Genomic DNA, 17,187 nt, shown 5'->3' with positions numbered 1-17,187 from the left:
GGATGAGTGGGGCTAAAATATGGCCCCCACTTTGTTTGACAAACCATGAGCCCTTGGAGCTGTGTCTGCCCAGTGGGGGCACCTTTCTCCAACTCGCTCCAAGGCACTATATGAGCTCATTGTGGCACTGTCTGCGTATACTTTTTCCAGTCTGGCTGGCACCATTATTTCTTGATTTCAGTGAAGCTTCTGTATTTCACATCGCATATAATCTCCAAAAGGAGCTGAACCAGCAAGGATTTTCTGAATTATCACATTAGACACAATAACACAACCACGATTCTACAAAGAAATTAATTTACACATTGTACCTCTGAAACAAATAATACATTATATGTTAAAAAAAAGAAGAAGATAGCAGGAGGGGAAGAATGAAGGGGGGAAATCGGAGGGGGAGACGGACCATGAGAGACTATGGACTCTCAGAAACAAACTGAGGGTTCTAGAGGGGAGGGGGGAGCACTGGGTGTTATACACCAACAATGAATCATGGAACACTACATCAAAAGCTAATGACGTAATGTATGGTGATTAACATAATAAAAAAATTTTTTAAAAAAGAAAATAAATACAAAAAAATGTAGAAGATATTTGACATGTGGGGCACTAGAATTTAGCTTATTTATAACAAAGGCATGCACAACTAAACTCACCAACGGGCTGAAGTCAACAGTTGCTTTATAGGACCTTATCATAGATGACTCAGCCTCTTTAAAATGTGGCTAGAAATGAACTACTTTGATTTTAAACAAGTCTTATTCTTACTGTGTTGTTTAAACCCAATCTTCTTTTAAAATGAGGGATAAAAAAAACAAACAGCAAATGTCTAAAAACCATGTATAACGTCTCGGGTTTCCTCTTCAATAACCATTGCCCTCAATTAGCATATGTTCCTCCAGAGGTTGCTGAGTGTAAAATTAGTTGATTTTCATACATCTCACATTGTGTAAAAGGTAAAATTGGACATTTTCACTGTCAAGCATCATGCTTTGATTTTAGAAAAAGGAATCACATTTGCTCAATAAAGTGTAAGCTTCCCCGCTTTGAAGTCCTTCTGGGAGCAGTACGGCCTTTACCATTGCACGAATCTTCTTTCTCGGTAAACATGTGCTGTTTCCCAGTGAAGTCATGAAGGCACACATCTCCATTCTGAACACTGAAAGAAACACCATTCTTGTCTGTTGAAGCATTCCCTATATAAGGAAAAACAAAATTGGTATCATGAAGTATCCAGAGAAAGCAATTAAAAAATAAACACAGTTAAACATCACTTCATTCTGAAGTAGGCACGTGCAGTACGTGGGTTGGTTTTTTTTTTTAATATCGTTATGATGTATTGTCATGTTTTACTTTTCGTTCCTTCCTTGAGGCCGCTCAAAGTAAACAACACAAACTGGAGAATGTGTCAGAAACCAGTTCTCTATGGCAATTTTTTTTTTTTTACTGAAACGGTCAAAACATGAAGCAAAGCAATATATTTGATATGAGAAGACCCATTCTGTGTAGTATGACCTAATATAATATTCTGGTCTCCCCCAAAAGGTTAAGGTTAACAGAGGTCCCCATATGTCCCCTTACCAGGTTCTTGGTTCCTTAAGATTCCTATAAAATAAAACCTTGTACCAGAGAAACCCAGAGCAACAACAGTCATGGCCAAGAAAAAACCATCTCAGGTAGAGTAAACCGGCTCCTCTGACTAAATCAGGACAGGACTTGGTTCCCACGAGGAGACTACCAATTAATTACAACCTCAGAGTCCAAGCCAGGGTGCAGCTGGACGTTCTAGAGCCAATGTAGCTCGGACCTGGGCCTCCCACACCGCAAGCAGGCCCTCAACCGTGTGTGTGCAGGCAGTACGGAGCCACAGCTGCTCAGATCCTCTGGCAATTCGGCACCATCCTCCTGACCATTTTACTACTGGAAGACAATGTAGAAAGCCAAATAACAGGGTGCCTGGGTGGCACAGTCGGTTGAGTGAGCGACTCTTGTTTTCGGCTCAGGCCATGATCTCAGGGTCCTGAGATCGAGCCCTGCGTCAGACTCCACACTCAGTGCAGAGTCTGCTTGAGATTTTCCCTCCCTCTGGCTCTGTCCCTTCCACTTGAGCGCTTTTCCTCTCTCTAAAATAAATAAATAAATCTTAAAAAAAAAAAGCTGAATAATAAGCCCATTTTTTAGTTCATGCTATAATCCTAATAATGATTAACAGTATTGAGAACTTTATAAGTATTATCTCATTTACTATACTACACGTTGAGTGCTATTATTATCCCCATCTCACAGACGATGAAACTAAGGTTTCAGAAATCAAGTGCTTTGTACAAGGTTATGCAGCTCAGAATTGATGGAGTCAACATGTGATGTTTCTTTCAAACTGTGAGTTTAGTGGCCCCCCCCCATGTACCGAGTGAGATGGCTGCTGGTGCCCAAGTTTCTAAAGCATAACCAAATATGTACCATTCACACAAATTACGTGATGGATATGGTCAACACAGCCCAAATAGGGCATGTGACCATCTGAGGCAGCTGTCCTGATTTAGACGTTTTGGTGCAGGGACAATTTGACCTGGTATAATAAACCATTGAACTTCCAGCTTCTTTTTTGGAATTGCCCATCCCATATCTCATCCATTCCAGATCCTGGTGTGCAGCCTGAGGAGTCAGGGATGTCTATCTGATGAGCATGTTATGTGGTATTAAAAACTTGGCCGTTCCAGTGGCCTAAAATGGACCCCCCCACCCTCACTGTTGGCCATCCAAAACAGCTGTGTCAAATCAGCTATGTCAAACAGCTGTGCAAAACGTATTGCTTCAGTCAAATCTGATTGCCCAAAGCATGGCAACACAGGCTAGGCAAGTGAGGCTTCATCTGTGAGTTGTTTCTAGAATATGGAAAAACCTGGCTTTAAGAGCTCCAAACATTTCTGTCCAAGCCAACAGGCTTTTTGATATGTTGTGATTTTGAGGATTCATGATGGCTTACCTCACACCTCTGATTTCTCTGCTTTGAACTTGCTTTTTCACGCTAACTTATCAGCCAGTCTTGATTGCTACTGGCCCCACTCTCTTTACTTAACATTGAGTCATTCCCGACAGAGCCATTTGTCCTAGAACCCAGAGCTCTTACGCTGGCAACTGCGGTAAGGAGCTAAGGCCAGATGGTAGGTGTTTTTCATCTTCTACAGCAATGGTTCTCAGTGAAGGGGAGGTGGGTGATTTTACCCTTTAGGGGACATTTCACAATGTCCCAAGACATTTTTGGTTGTCACAACTGGGGGTGAGTGGGTGGGTGCTACTGGTATCGGGTGGGTGGAAACTAGGGATGTTGCTAAACGTCCCCAACTGCACAGGACAGCCCCCCCCCAAACAAAGAGTTACCTAGCTCCAAATGTCAATTGTGCCGAAGTTGAGAAACCTCAATTTAGAGGCATTCCATTGTATTTTTAAATTCTATATAAACCAGCAGGACCTCCCATCTTTAGGTTGGAAAACTGACAGGTATATCAACTTTCTCACATATGTATTTGAATTCATCATGAAAACAATTAATATCCTAAAATGATGAATAAAGGCAAATTCTCCAGGGAAGGAGAAAGTATACGAGTAGAAATAGAAGTTTTGATGAAAATGCAAAAGATGTTTTAAGAAGCCAAAGAAGAGGCGCGGAGCAAGATGGCAGAGGAATAGGAGACCTGGATTTCGTCTGGTCTCAGGAATTCAGCTGAATAGGGATCAAACCATTCTGAACACCTACGAACTCAACAGGAGATCGAAGATAAGAATAGTAACAATACTCTGAACAGAAAAGCGACCACTTTCTGGAAGGTAGGACGTGCGGAGAAGTGAATCCGAGGCGATATTCGGGAGGATAGACGGCGGGGGAGGGAGCCTCCGTCGGCCGCTTCTGGCAAGTGATAGAGCCGCGGAGCACAAAATCGGACCTTTTAGAAGCCGGCTCCGCTGAGGGACGTCGCTCCAGTGGCTAAGCGGGGGGTGGAACCCTCGCGGGACAGTGTGGTCTCAGGACCCTCGGGGTCACAGAAAGACCGGGGGTGCCTGAGTGCGGCAGAGCTCCCAGGGATCGGAGCGGGGAAGCCGGCTGCAGAGACGGAGCCGAAGCGTGGGCTCTCGCTCGGGGTTGCCATAAACTGCGATCAGTGCCACACAGTCGGGCCACTGCTCCTCCAGCAGGGACCCAACAAGTGGCAGAGCCAGGGAGACTCCCCTTCCTCCCCTGGGAGGAGCGGCGCGAAAGCGCACCGCAGGGATCTGCTGGGTTTGGAGACTCCACACGGGGTCGGGTGCCAGAGATAGAAACGCTCGGTCACAGGCCGGGAGAGCACGGAGTGCGGCCGGAGACCGGGGAGACGAGAGGGACTGCTTTTCTCTGGGGGCGCACTGAGGAGCGGGGCCCCCAGCTCTCAGCTCCTCCGGGCGGAGGTTGGGAGGCCACCATTTTCACCCTGGTCCTCCAAAGCTGTACCGAGAGCTTGCAGGGAACAAAACCTCCTGAGAGCAAACCCGAGCAGATTGCTTAGCCCGGACCGACAAGGGCGGGGCAATTCCGCCTCCGGCAAAGACATTTGGAAACCACGGCAACACGCCCCTCCCCCAGAAGATCAGCAAGAACAGCCAGCAAGCCAAGACCAAGTTTACCCATCAAGGAGAATGGGAGAACTCCAGCGCTAGGGGAATACTGCACATAGAATTTATGGCTTTTTTACCATAATTCATTAGTTTTTCAAAGTTTATTTTTTAACTGTTTTTTTTGAATTTTTCTTTTCCCCTTTTTCAAACAACATCAATCCCTTTTTTAAAAAAATCATTTTTTATTTTTCATTTTTAGAGTCATATTTTTATCCCTTCATAGTAGTTACCCTTATTTTTGGCATATATATATGTAAGTTGTTCTCTCTTTAAAATTTTGAGATACAATTTCTTCTAACAGATCAAAATATACCCTAAATCACTAATGTATGGCTTTGTTCTAGTCTCCTGCCTGATCACATTCTCTCCCTTTTTTTTTCTTTTTTCTTTTTCTTTTTAAATCTTCTTTCTTTTTAAAAACAACTTATCAATTCCTTTTATAAAATCTTTTATAATTTTCATCTTTACAGTCATCTGCCATCCCTTCATTGTATCAACCCTTATTTTGTACATATATAACTCTTTCTTCCTTTAAAATTGTAGCAGACACTTTCTTCTAACGGACCAAAATATGCCCAAAAGCTAGTGTGTGGCACTGATCTATGCACTAGCCTGATCATATTTGATCATATTCTGTTTTTTTTGTTTTGTTTTGTTCTGTTTTTGTTTGTTTTTATCTTTTTCTTTTTCCTTTTTTTTTTTTTTTTCTCTTCTTTCCCTTTCTTGTCCCCTGGTTTCAGGTCTTTTCTGATTTGTATAGAGGATATTTGCTGGAGACATTGTTAACCTGTTAGCATTCTGTTCTCTCATTCATCTGTTCTCCTCTGGACAAAATGACAAGACGAAAAAAATCACCTCAGCAAAAAGAACAAGAGGTAGTACCGTCTGCCAGGGACCTACTCAATACTGACATTAGTACGATGTCAGACCTAGAGTTCAAAATCATGACTTTAAAGATACTAGCTGGGCTTGAAAAAAGTGTGGAAGTTATTAGAGAAACCCTTTCTGGAGAAATAAAAGAACTAAAATCTAACCAAGTCGAAATCAAAAAGGCTATTAATGAGGTGTAATCAAAAATGGGGGCACTAACTGCTAGGATAAATGAGGCAGAAGAGAGAATCAGCGATATAGAAGACCAAATGATGGAAAATAAAGAGGCTGAGGAAAAGAGCGATAAACAACTACAGGATCACGAGGGCAGAATTCGAGAGATAAGCGATACGATAAGACGAAACATTAGAATAATTGGGATCCCAGAAGAAGAAGAAAGAGAGAGAGGGGCAGAAGGTATACTGGAGCAAATAATAGCAGAGAACTTCCCTAATGTGGGGAAGGAAACAGGCATCAAAATCCGGGAGGCACAGAGAACCCCTCTCAAAATCAATAAAAATAGGTCAACAGCCCGACATCTAATAGTAAAACTTACGAGTCTCAGAGACAAAGAGAAATTCCTGAAAGCAGCTCGGGAGAAGAGATATGTAACCTACAATGGTAGAAATATTAGATTGGCAACAGACCTATCCACAGAGACCTGGCAGGCCAGAAAGGACTGGCATGATATCTTCAGAGCACTAAACGAGAAAAATATGCAGCCAAGAATACTATATCCAGCTAGGCTATCATTGAAAATAGAAGGAGAGAGAAAAAGCTTCCAGGACAAACAAAAACTAAAGGAATTTGCAAACACAAAACCAGCCCTACAAGAAATATTTAAAGAGGTCCTCTAAGCAAAAAGAGAGCCTAAAAGCAGCATAGATCAGAAAGGAACACAGACAATATACAGTCACAGTCACCTTACAGGCAATACAATGGCACTAAATTCATACCTTTCAATAGTTACCCTGAATGTAAATGGGCTCAATGCCCCAATCAAAAGACACAGGCTATCAGATTGGATTAAAAAACAAGACCCTTGGGCGCCTGGGTGGCTCAGTTGGTTAAAAAACAAGACCCATCCATATGCTGTCTGCAAGAGACTCATTTTAGACCCAAAGACACCCCCAGATTGAAAGTGAGGGGTTGGAAAACCATTTACCATGCTAATGGACACCAAAAGAAAGCTGGGGTGGCAATCCTTATATCAGACAAATTAGATTTGAAAACAAAGACTGTAATAAGAGATGAAGAAGGACACTATATCCTACTTAAAGGGTCTGTCCAACAAGAAGATCTAACAACTGTAAATATCTATGCCCCTAACGTGGGAGCAGCCAGTTATATAAGGCAATTAATAACAAAAGCAAAGAAACACATTGACAACAATACAATAATAGTGGGGGACTTTAACACCACCCTCACTGAAATGGACAGATCATCTAAGCAAAAGATCAACAAGGAAATAAAGACTTTAAATGAAACACTGGACCAAATGGACTTTACAGACATATTCAGAACATTCCATCCCAAAGCAATGAAATACACATTCTTCTCTAGTGCCCATGGAACATTCTCCAGAATTGATCACATCCTAGGTCACAAATCAGGTCTCAACCCGTACCCAAAGATTGGGATCATTCCCGGCATATTTTCAGACCACAGTGCTTTGAAACTAGAACTCAATCACAAGAGGAAAGTCGGAAAGAACTCAAATACATGGAGGCTAAAGAGCATCCTACTAAAGAATGAATGGGTCAACCAGGAAATTAAAGAAGAATTAAAAAAATTCATGGAAACCAATGAAAATGAAAACACAACTGTTCAAAATCTTTGGGATACAGCAAAGGCAGTCCTGAGAGGAAAGTATATAGCAATACAAGCTTTTCTCAAGAAACAAGAAAGGTCTCAAATACACAACCTAACCCTACACCTAAAGGAGCTGGAGAAAGAACAGCAAATAAAGCCTAAACCCAGCAGGAGAAGAGAAATAATAAAGATCAGAGCAGAAATCAATGAAATAGAAACCAAAAGAACAGTAGAACAGATCAACGAAACTAGGAGCTGGTTCTTTGAAGGAATTAACAAGATTGATAAACCCCTGGCCAGACTTATCAAAAAGAAAAGAGAAATGACCCAAATCAACAAAATCATGAATGAAAGAGGAGAGATCACAACCAACACCAAAGAAATACAAACAATTCTAAGAACATATTATGAGCAACTCTATGCCAGCAAATTAGATAACCTGGAAGAAATGGGTGCATTCCTAGAGATGTATCAACTGCCAAAATTGAACCAGGAAGAATTAGAAAACCTGAACAGACCTATAACCACTAAGGAAATGGAAGCAGTCATCAAAAATCTCCCAACAAACAAAGCCCAGGGCCGGATGGCTTCCCAGGGGAATTCTATCAGACATTTAAAGAAGAATTAACACCTATTCTCCTGAAACTGTTCCAAAAAATAGAAATGGAAGGAAAACTTCCAAACTCATTTTATGAGGCCACCATTACCTTGATCCCAAAACCAGACAAAGACCCCATCAAAAAGGACAATTACAGACCAATATCCTTGATGAACATGGATGCAAAAATTCTCACCAAAATACTAGCCAACAGGATCCAACAGTACATTAAAAGGATTATTCACCATGACCAAGTGGGATTTATCCCTGGGCTGCAAGCCTGGTTCAACATCCGCAAATCAATCAACGTGATACAATACATTAACAAAAGAAAAAAAGAATCATATGATCCTCTCAATAGATGCAGAAAAAGCATTTGACAAAGTACAGCATCCTTTCTTGATCAAAACTCTTCAGAGTATAGGGATAGAGGGTACATACCTCAATATCATAAAAGCCATCTATGTGAAAAACCTACAGCGAATATCATTCTCAATGGGGAAAAGCTGAGAGCTTTTCCCCTAAGGTCAGGAATGCGGCAGGGATGTCCACTCTCACCACTGCTATTCAACATAGTATTAGAAGTCCTAGCCACAGCAATCAGACACCAAAAAGAAATCAAAGGCATCCAAATCGGCAAAGAGGAAGTCAAACTCTCACTCTTTGCAGATGATATGATACTGTATGTGGAAAACCCAAAAGACTCCACCCCAAAACTGCTAGAACTCATACAGGAATTCAGTAAAGTAGCAGGATATAAAATCAATGCCCAGAAATCAGTGGCATTCCTATACACCAACAACAAGACAGAAGAGAGACAAATCAAGGAGTCGATCCCATTCACAATTGCACCCAAAACCATAAGATACCTAGGAATAAATTTAACCAAAGAGGCAAAGGATCTGTACTCAGAAAACTATAAAATACTCATGAAAGAAACTGAAGAAGACACAAAGAAATGGAAAAACGTTCCATGCTCATGGATTGGAAGAACAAACATTGTGAAGATGTCAGTGCTACCTAGAGCAATCTACACATTCAATACAATCCCGATCAAAATACCATCCACCTTTTTCAAAGACATGGAACAAATAATCCTAAAATTTGTATGGAACCAGAAGAGACCCTGAATAGCCAGAGGAATCTTGAAAAAGAAAAGCAAAGCTGGAGGCATCACAATTCCGGACTTCTAGCTCTATTACAAAGCTGTCATCATCAAGACAGTATGGTGCTGGCACAAAAACAGACACATAGATCAATGGAACAGACTAGAGAGCCCAGAAATGGACCCTCAACTCTATGGTCAACTCATCTTTGACAAAGCAGGAAAGAATGTCCAGTGGAAAAAAAGACAGTCTCTTCAACAAATGGTGTTGGGAAAATTGGACAGCCACATGCAGAAGAATGAGACTGGACCATTTCCTTACACCACACACAAAAACAGACTCCAAATGGTTGAAAGACCTCAACGTGAGACAGGAGTCCATCCAAATCCTAAAGGAGAACACAGGCAGCAACCTCTTCGACCTCAGCCGCAGCAACTTCTTCCTAGAAACATCGCCAAAGGCAAGGGAAGCCAGGGCAAAAATGAACTATTGGGATTTCATCAAGATAAAAAGCTTTTGCACAGCAAAAGAAACAGTCCACAAAACCAAAAGACAACCGACAGAATGGGAGAAAATACTTGCAAATGACATATCCGATAAAGGGCTAGTATCCAAAATCTATAAAGAACTTATCAAACTCAACACTCAAAGAACAAATAATCCAATCAAGAAATGGGCAGAAGACATGAACAGACATTTTTCCAAAGAAGACATCCAAATGGCCAACAGGCACATGAAAAAGTGCTCCACATCGCTCGGCATCAGGGAAATCCAAATCAAAACCTCCATGAGATACCACCTCACACCCGTCAGAATGGCTAAAATTAACAAGTCAGGAAACGACAGATGTTGGCGGGGATGCGGAGAAAGGGGAACCCTCCTACACTGTTGGTGGGAGTGCAAGCTGGTGCAGCCACTCTGGAAAACAGTATGGAGGTTCCTCAAACAGTTGATAATAGAGCTACCCTACGATCCAGCAATTGCACTACTGGGTATTTACCACAAAGATACAAATGTAGGGATCCGAAGGGGTACGTGCACCCCAATGTTTATAGCAGCAATGTCCACAATAGCCAAACTGTGGAAAGAGCCAAGATGTCCATCGACAGATGAATGGATAAAGAAGAGGTGGTATATATACACAATGGAATATTACGCAGCCATCCAAAGGAATGAGATCTTGCCATTTGCAATGACGTGGATGGAACTGGAGGGTGTTATGCTGAGTGAAATAAGTCAATCAGAGAAAGACATGTATCCTATGACCTCACTGATAAGAGGAATTCTTAATCTCAGGAAACAAACTGAGAGTTGCTGGAGTGGTGGGGGGTGGGAGGGATGGGGTGGCTGGGTGATAGACATTGGGGAGGGTATGTGCTATGGTGAGCACTGTGAATTGTACAAGACTGATGAATCACGGATCTGTACTTCTGAAACAAATAATGCAATATATGTTAAGAAAAAAAAAAGAAGAAGATAGCAGGAGGGGAAGAATGAAGGGGAGTAAGTCGGAGGGGGAGACGGACCATTAGAGACGATGGACTCTGAAAAACAAACTGAGGGTTCTAGAGGGGAGGGGGGTGGGGGGATGGGTTAGCCTGGTGATGGGTATCAAAGAGGGCACATTCTGCGTGGAGCACTGGGTGTTATGCACAAACAATGAATCATGGAACACTACATCAAAAACTAATGATGTAATGTATGATGATTAACATAACAATAAAAAATTATAAAAAAAAAAGAAGAAGCCAAAGAAGAATGAAATACATAAGCTTTTATGAATAATGGACAGCCAAGTGTATGAAAGAAAGAAAATGTAATGGAAGTTTTAGGTAGAAATGTCAGAATTAGTATAAGGAGGCGTTGCAGCAATAATCTGTTCATATATTGGTGACATATATGGTCACCAGTATGGGCCACAATTCATCTTGGCAGTATTTGACATTAATGGGGACCTGGGCACTGCCACAAGGCAGCCATGCTGTGGAAAAGAATGAACAAACATGACAAGCAAAAAATAGGAAGGTTTAAAAGTGTTGAAAATATGTATGATTATAGATGTACTAAAAAAAATCGATATGGTCTTAACTATTTTTGGAACAGCTTACACAGCAGGGGCACAGCGCTGAGTCTTTGGGCAGTCCTTAAATCAGGATTTGCAACATGAAACATTTTAGGTCATCATTAAGTCCCAACATAAAAAACTAAACCTTAAAAAAAAAGTTCTTCTGGTATTTGCTCTAAATTGAATACACGTGGATTAATAAACTTCCTCTACCATAAGGGAGCCACATTTTGATCCACTAGTCATATGTACTTTTTCTCTTTGCTTAGCAAAAATGCCATTAAAGGATAAAAGTACTTTAATAAAACACACACTAGCTTGAGAAATACTATGTTGAGGGATACGTACCGTTCCCGCTCGCAAGGCCTGAGCCATCGTTATTCACCAGCAGCGTGGTGGAGTGCGTGGAGTTACTGTTTGACTGTAAGGAATTTGAAGAGCTGGACACTCCTTGGTTTACAGTCTGCTTCTTTAAACCATTAGTAGCAGTTTTACTCCAGTCTACAGCAGAATAAGCATTTCAGAAAAACAGGGCAGAATGTTTGAAGCTCAAATGCAAGAGACAGATCACAGTGGAACTCGTTCTAGCAACTGATCTCACTTCCAGATTCCACTTCTTACAAAGAAGTCACACATTTCACAAGTTGGTGTGATAAAATGTATTTTCATTTAAGACTATATACCTTTATCCTTTAAACGACCACCTGGTTAAAAGTAACCTATATGCTCTTGGACTAAAGGCCACACTCATTTGATTGTGTCTAAAGATAACCACTGAATTAGGCAGTACTCCAGAACCAAGGATTGTCTTAACAAGAACACAAGATGGGGCGCCCGGGTGGCTCAGTCGGTTAAGCATCTGTCTTCGGCTCAGGTCATGATCTCAGGGTCCTGGGATCAAGTTCCACATTGAGCCCCATATCAGACTCCTGGCTGGCTCAGCGGGGAGTCTGCTTCTCCCTCTCCCTCTCCCCCTGCTTGTGTGCTCTTTCTCTAAGTGAATAAATAAAATCTTAACAACAACAACAAAATAACACAACTGTGTTGTGACAGGTGGCTCTTAAATGACTTAAAATGACAACTATATGTACTGCTATTTTCTGAGTGCAGATCTTGTGCACACAGGTCTCTGCCATACTGCAAAGGTGGTATTCGTGGGCGATATTCATGTAAAAGGAACTTATGTTTTCAAACAGTACTTCAGTTTTCTTATTTTCTTGAAAAGGAGCCATTTGCTCTGCAAAGCGGCAGGGCACGCCTGAAAAGAACTTCAAAATAACCAAAGGTATGCTAAAGCTTATATACAACGTCTAGCCCACTAACAAATTAAGCAATGGACAACCAGGACCTGTGGAAAAAAGGTTGAGCCAAGGCTTTTTTTTAATAAGAAAATAATATGCTTTATTAAAGAATTATAGAATTTTTTAATGTTTTTATTTTAAGTCAAGTTTACATAGTGTACTATTAGTTTCAGGTGTGCACTATAGTGACTTAGCACTTCCACACGTGCTGAGTGCTCATCACGACACGTGCCCTCCGGAGTCCCCATCACCTGTTTCACCCCTCCCCCCAGCCCCCAGGTTGAGCCAAGGCTTAACAAGTTATGAAGGTAAATATGAAAAATTACCTCGGACAAATGGAAAACCTGGGCTCAAAAGGAAAAATTGCACTCTTGTTTCATTTAAGAAGCAATGAGCCCGTTAATCCTATTGTTCACGAAGTTCCCAGATCATGAGCAATTATTTTTTAATTCACTAGGGTTTTTCCCCCTAATGTTCACAACTGAGATCCGTTCACTGATTTCCAGATCTTACAGCCCTTCGGCATTGATTGCTTTAGATCTTAACTTATGTCTTTTCCCCAAGAGTTAAGAGGAGAAAAAGGTCAATCTTTACCAGAATTTTCAGCCAGCCGTAACTTTCCACAACAAAGATACCGCCTCCATTGCTTTCTGACGTTCTCTTTAGCTACACAGTAAAAGATGAATATGAAAAATCCTACGGAGGAAAAAAAAAAAAACCGGTAACATAATTCCAAACTGAGACCTGAATGTCATGAGCTTCCTTTGCCCAAAAGATAAAAATCTTTGGCAGCTCTAGGCAATGTGAAATTTTACAAATGGGGGGGGGGGGAAAGTCCAAAGTCCTAAGAAAGTCTGCTATTGAAAGGCACCCTGAAGGGACTCTCTTTGTAAGATAAAATATACCTATGAGAGGAACGATAACTCCCTGTTTCCAAAATTAAACTGTCTCTCCTCTCACATCCCACCCTCGGCGTGCCCTATCTTTGGAAGCACAAGCCATCCACTCTACTCAGGTTGCCAGCTCAGACCTCGGCTCCTACTTCCTCACCCTTCCATATTTATGATGCATCTTCATGTTCAGTCAAGTGCCACATCCTCCTCGGTCTCAAATCCCTGGCTCCTCCTCTCCAGCCCATGGCAGAGTCCCTTGCCTGGGCTCTTCCCTCTTCCTCCCAAGCCTGGTGCCCCACAGTGATGTCCTTGTCTGCACTCCAGTCTCCCTCTACTCTGTTCAAGGAAATTCTCCACTGGTGTCCTGGCCACAAAGAAAGCAACACTACAGACCTGAAGAGGGACTCGGGTTCTGCCTCCCACCCACCTTCTTCCTGGTCCTGCAGGCACGGGGCTCCACGCTGCTACCATGCCTCAAGGCTTTTGCCAGTAAATATTTGCTGAATGAATGGGCGACTTCTGAATTCTCCCTCTCCTGAAACCCCAGTCGGTCTTTAAAATCTTCCTTTTAAGTATCAGGTTTGCTTCTAGTACAGTACACGTGCCCATCCTAAAACTTGCCATCTTGACTACTGCACACCTTGGTTTATCTGCTACCCTTGGGCAACTCCCCTTGGTTGCACAAGAGGAGAAACAGCATGTATGAGAGACGATCAAAATGGGCCTAAGTCCCAACTCAGAACCTACACACAGCTTTCCTTTAATCAACCCCAAAGCCAGTGATTTAGGCATTAGTTCCCTTTTGTAAATGAAACAATGCATTCCTTTCATCTATTCATTTTCTAATGAGAAGACATTCTGGGGGAAATGAAGACAGAGGCAGGTTCAGTTTCCATATTAAATATATGAGGTTAGGTACCCTGCTTTCATGTTTGTGATTAGTGTGATGTGGGCATATTTTTTGCTCTTTTAGCATGCCGTTAACACAAATAAAACTTTTCTATTTAATACTATGTGGTGTAACACCTGGATATACCAATTCAGGAGCTGGTACATTGTAAGTTAAAATTAACAGGGGCACCTGGGTGGCTCAGTCGACTCTTGGTTTTGGCTCAGGTCTTGATCTCAGGATCCTGTGATCGAACCCCACATCGGGCTCCACTTCTCTCCTCCCTCTCCCTCCCCCTTCCTCTCTCTCTCAAGTAATAAAGAAATAAATGTCTAAAGATATAAAATCCTTTAGGGCGCCTGGGTGGCTCAGTTGGTTAAGCGACTGCCTTCGGCTCAGGTCATGATCCTGGAGTCCCGGGATGGAGTCCTGCATTGGGCTCCCTGCTCAGCAGGGAGTCTGCTTCTCCCTCTGACCCTCTTCCCTCTCGTGCTCTCTCTCATTCTCTCTCTCAAATAAATAAATAAAATCTTTAAAAAAAAAGACATAAAATCCTTTAAAAAAATCTAACAAACTATCTAACCAACAAGTATATTAACTGGCTTCCTCCAAATAAGAACGGATAGCTAAATTAGGCATTTGAATTCAATCTCAGGTTGGGATTTCTTTGAAAACCAGCAAAATAATCTACTGCCTGACAGAACTACGGGAGGACGCTATGGGAGCTAAAAGCAACAGGAAGGAAAAGATGAAAACAGGCAGATGAGAATGAATTAAAAGGCATCCCACAGCCAATTTGGAATAAAAGGAAACCAAGGGACAAGAATTAATCATCATTGTTACATAAACCTATTAGCCTGCTTAGCATTTAATGCTAAAGTACTTCCATTAAAAATTAATTACAGCTGACAAGTCTTTTATAACGCTGATCTGAAAGAGTTAGTAGTTTGCTTTTCTGAACACGACAACCTGATGGGTTGGGAAATGTGTGCAGCTGGGCTTCAGGAACAAATGGAAAGCCGTGAAGAGCTCACACAGAGCCTGCCCCTTTCCCGCCGGGGTGGCCCAGCACAGCAACTTCTCAGGAAGAGCCACTGGGCCGGGCTGTGGCCACTTGGCTCTGTCTATTGACTTCCCATTTCTCATTGTCTTCACTCAAACAGACCTAGAATGTGGGCGTGGCCAGACGTCACCTGGACATGTACAATCATGTGCACTTTGCTGTTTGCATGTTCTACCTCCATAAAGAGATTAAAAACAAAAACGAAAAAAAGGGCAAGGAACCAAGTGAAGGAAGAGTGATTCCCATAAGCGAGTTCTTGGCAGGTTGGCAGGTTCCCCTCAATATGTTCTCTCCGAGGAGACACTATGGAGGAGGAAAAAAGTACCTGTTTCTTCCAAGGATCTCCAAGCCCCCTTTTTCAAAGATGAATCTGTTTTTCAACAAGTAAGTGTTAAGCTACGAAATAAGCCACTTCACAGATACTTTTTAGAGATTTTTAGTTCGACTGGGATCATTCATGCGTAATTAGTGCTATAGAGCTTACCTTGTAAGGTGTTAAAAATTGAGAAGAGATACATGAAAGTGACGTTAACTGGTCCCCAGGCAAAGAAGGCAAAGCCCCAAGTAATGCCCAGTAAAAACGTAAGGCCGGCAACGCTCCTGAGGTCTTGAATACTGGTTTTCCGCTGGGCTCCCAGTTGTTTCTTCTTTTTAATTCGACAGAGCTGAACCAGGACCACAATGAACATGCTGACGTTCAGCAAAAATATCAAACAGAAATATCCCACAACTGTAATATAGAATACAGCATTGCTGTTGATCCAGCAACTGGAATTTGGGGGGAAAAACAATGGGAAACATATTACAGTGCTGAAATATGGTTCACAATGATATAATGAATCTAAATCATTTTACCGAAACATCTCCTAAAAGTACAAGAGGAAAAAAAAAGATAAAACCAGCTGTTTGACAACAACCACTTAAAGCTCGAAGGAAAAAAAAAAACCCTAAGAGTTTATTTTAGGACAGTTGGTGATAAGTATTTAAAAACTACTCTTTTGAAAACATTGCAGATTTTTACCCCTTTAAATCCTAGTAACTCTATCCATGAGTCTATACTAATATAATGTAGCTGGTATTTCATTTTTATCAGAGGCTTAGAAAAGTATTTTCAAAATACTTCCAATTCGTTTTTTTAATACTTAAATAGTAGCATGGCATTTCCAACTGGCTTATCTCATCACATACATAACTGTGAAGACTGCCGTAAATGTGACTGGATTTTATTAGGATGAGCGTCAGAGTCGATACTCTGATTACATACTCCACTTTCTTGGAGAATTCAGTTTTCCAGTTCACTTAACATTCCCTCAGGGGCTTTGTACTCACAAGTCGTCGGGTGAGCCATTGGGGAATTTCCCGTAGGACCCAAGGCCATAGTTATTCGGGGATATAGCCAGGACAATGGTCACGACCCCAGCTGGTAGCCCTGGAAGATGGGAAACGTCAGTCACACGGAGTTCTGATAACCAAGGTGGTAAGAAGAAAGACTAGAGATCACGTTCTAGTTTCTTCTGGTAGCAGACTGCTGAGTTGTTCACCAAACCCTGTTTCTCTTTCTCCTTGGCACAAGGCTGGACCTCTCCCAGCCTGCTTTGGGGCTGTGGGTGGCCACATAACTAGGTCTTGGTCAATGGCATATGGAGAGAAGTGATTTGCTCTACCTCTACGCTTGTCCCATAAAAACTTCCTATATGAGATCCTCCACTCTTTCTTCTCCCAAATTCAGGGCAATTTTGGAAGCCCTGTCTTGAGGCAGAGCTTCCCACCGCTTGGATCCTGAATAACCACAAGACCACAGACCTCTCCAGTCCTGCTAACTGGACTGTGTGTGAGAAATTATCTTCTCCGGAGTTTTTTCTTTGTCAACTACAGCAGCTACAGTTACCCTTAACTTATACACATCTGGAATGTAATTTTGAGGCTCAGGTGGCAGGCAAAGT

At 41.9% G+C, this 17,187-nt stretch overlaps 1 protein-coding gene and 1 long non-coding RNA gene across 3 annotated transcripts in view; one reads left to right on the top strand and one right to left on the bottom strand.

The window, feature by feature from the left end:
- LOC113930585 overlaps positions 1-17,187 on the top strand; it is a 31,662-nt gene that overhangs the window by 5,452 nt on the left and 9,023 nt on the right. The gene's annotated exons all lie outside the window — the stretch shown is intronic.
- ADGRG2 (adhesion G protein-coupled receptor G2) overlaps positions 458-17,187 on the bottom strand; it is a 131,601-nt gene continuing 114,871 nt past the window's right edge. For both annotated transcript variants that reach the window (XM_027607785.2, XM_027607784.2), the window contains 5 exons: positions 16,574-16,673; positions 15,729-16,012; positions 12,994-13,095; positions 11,447-11,599; positions 458-1,193 (listed from right to left, as the gene is read on the bottom strand). In XM_027607785.2, coding sequence (XP_027463586.1) covers positions 1,009-1,193; positions 11,447-11,599; positions 12,994-13,095; positions 15,729-16,012; positions 16,574-16,673 — 824 coding nt within the window. In that variant the 3' untranslated portion in view covers positions 458-1,008. The remainder of the gene's footprint in view (positions 1,194-11,446; positions 11,600-12,993; positions 13,096-15,728; positions 16,013-16,573; positions 16,674-17,187) is intronic.

The sequence above is a fragment of the Zalophus californianus genome, chromosome X (assembly GCF_009762305.2).
Source record: "Zalophus californianus isolate mZalCal1 chromosome X, mZalCal1.pri.v2, whole genome shotgun sequence".
NCBI lineage: Eukaryota > Metazoa > Chordata > Mammalia > Carnivora > Otariidae > Zalophus > Zalophus californianus.
This window is presented reverse-complemented; position numbering and strand designations above follow the sequence as displayed.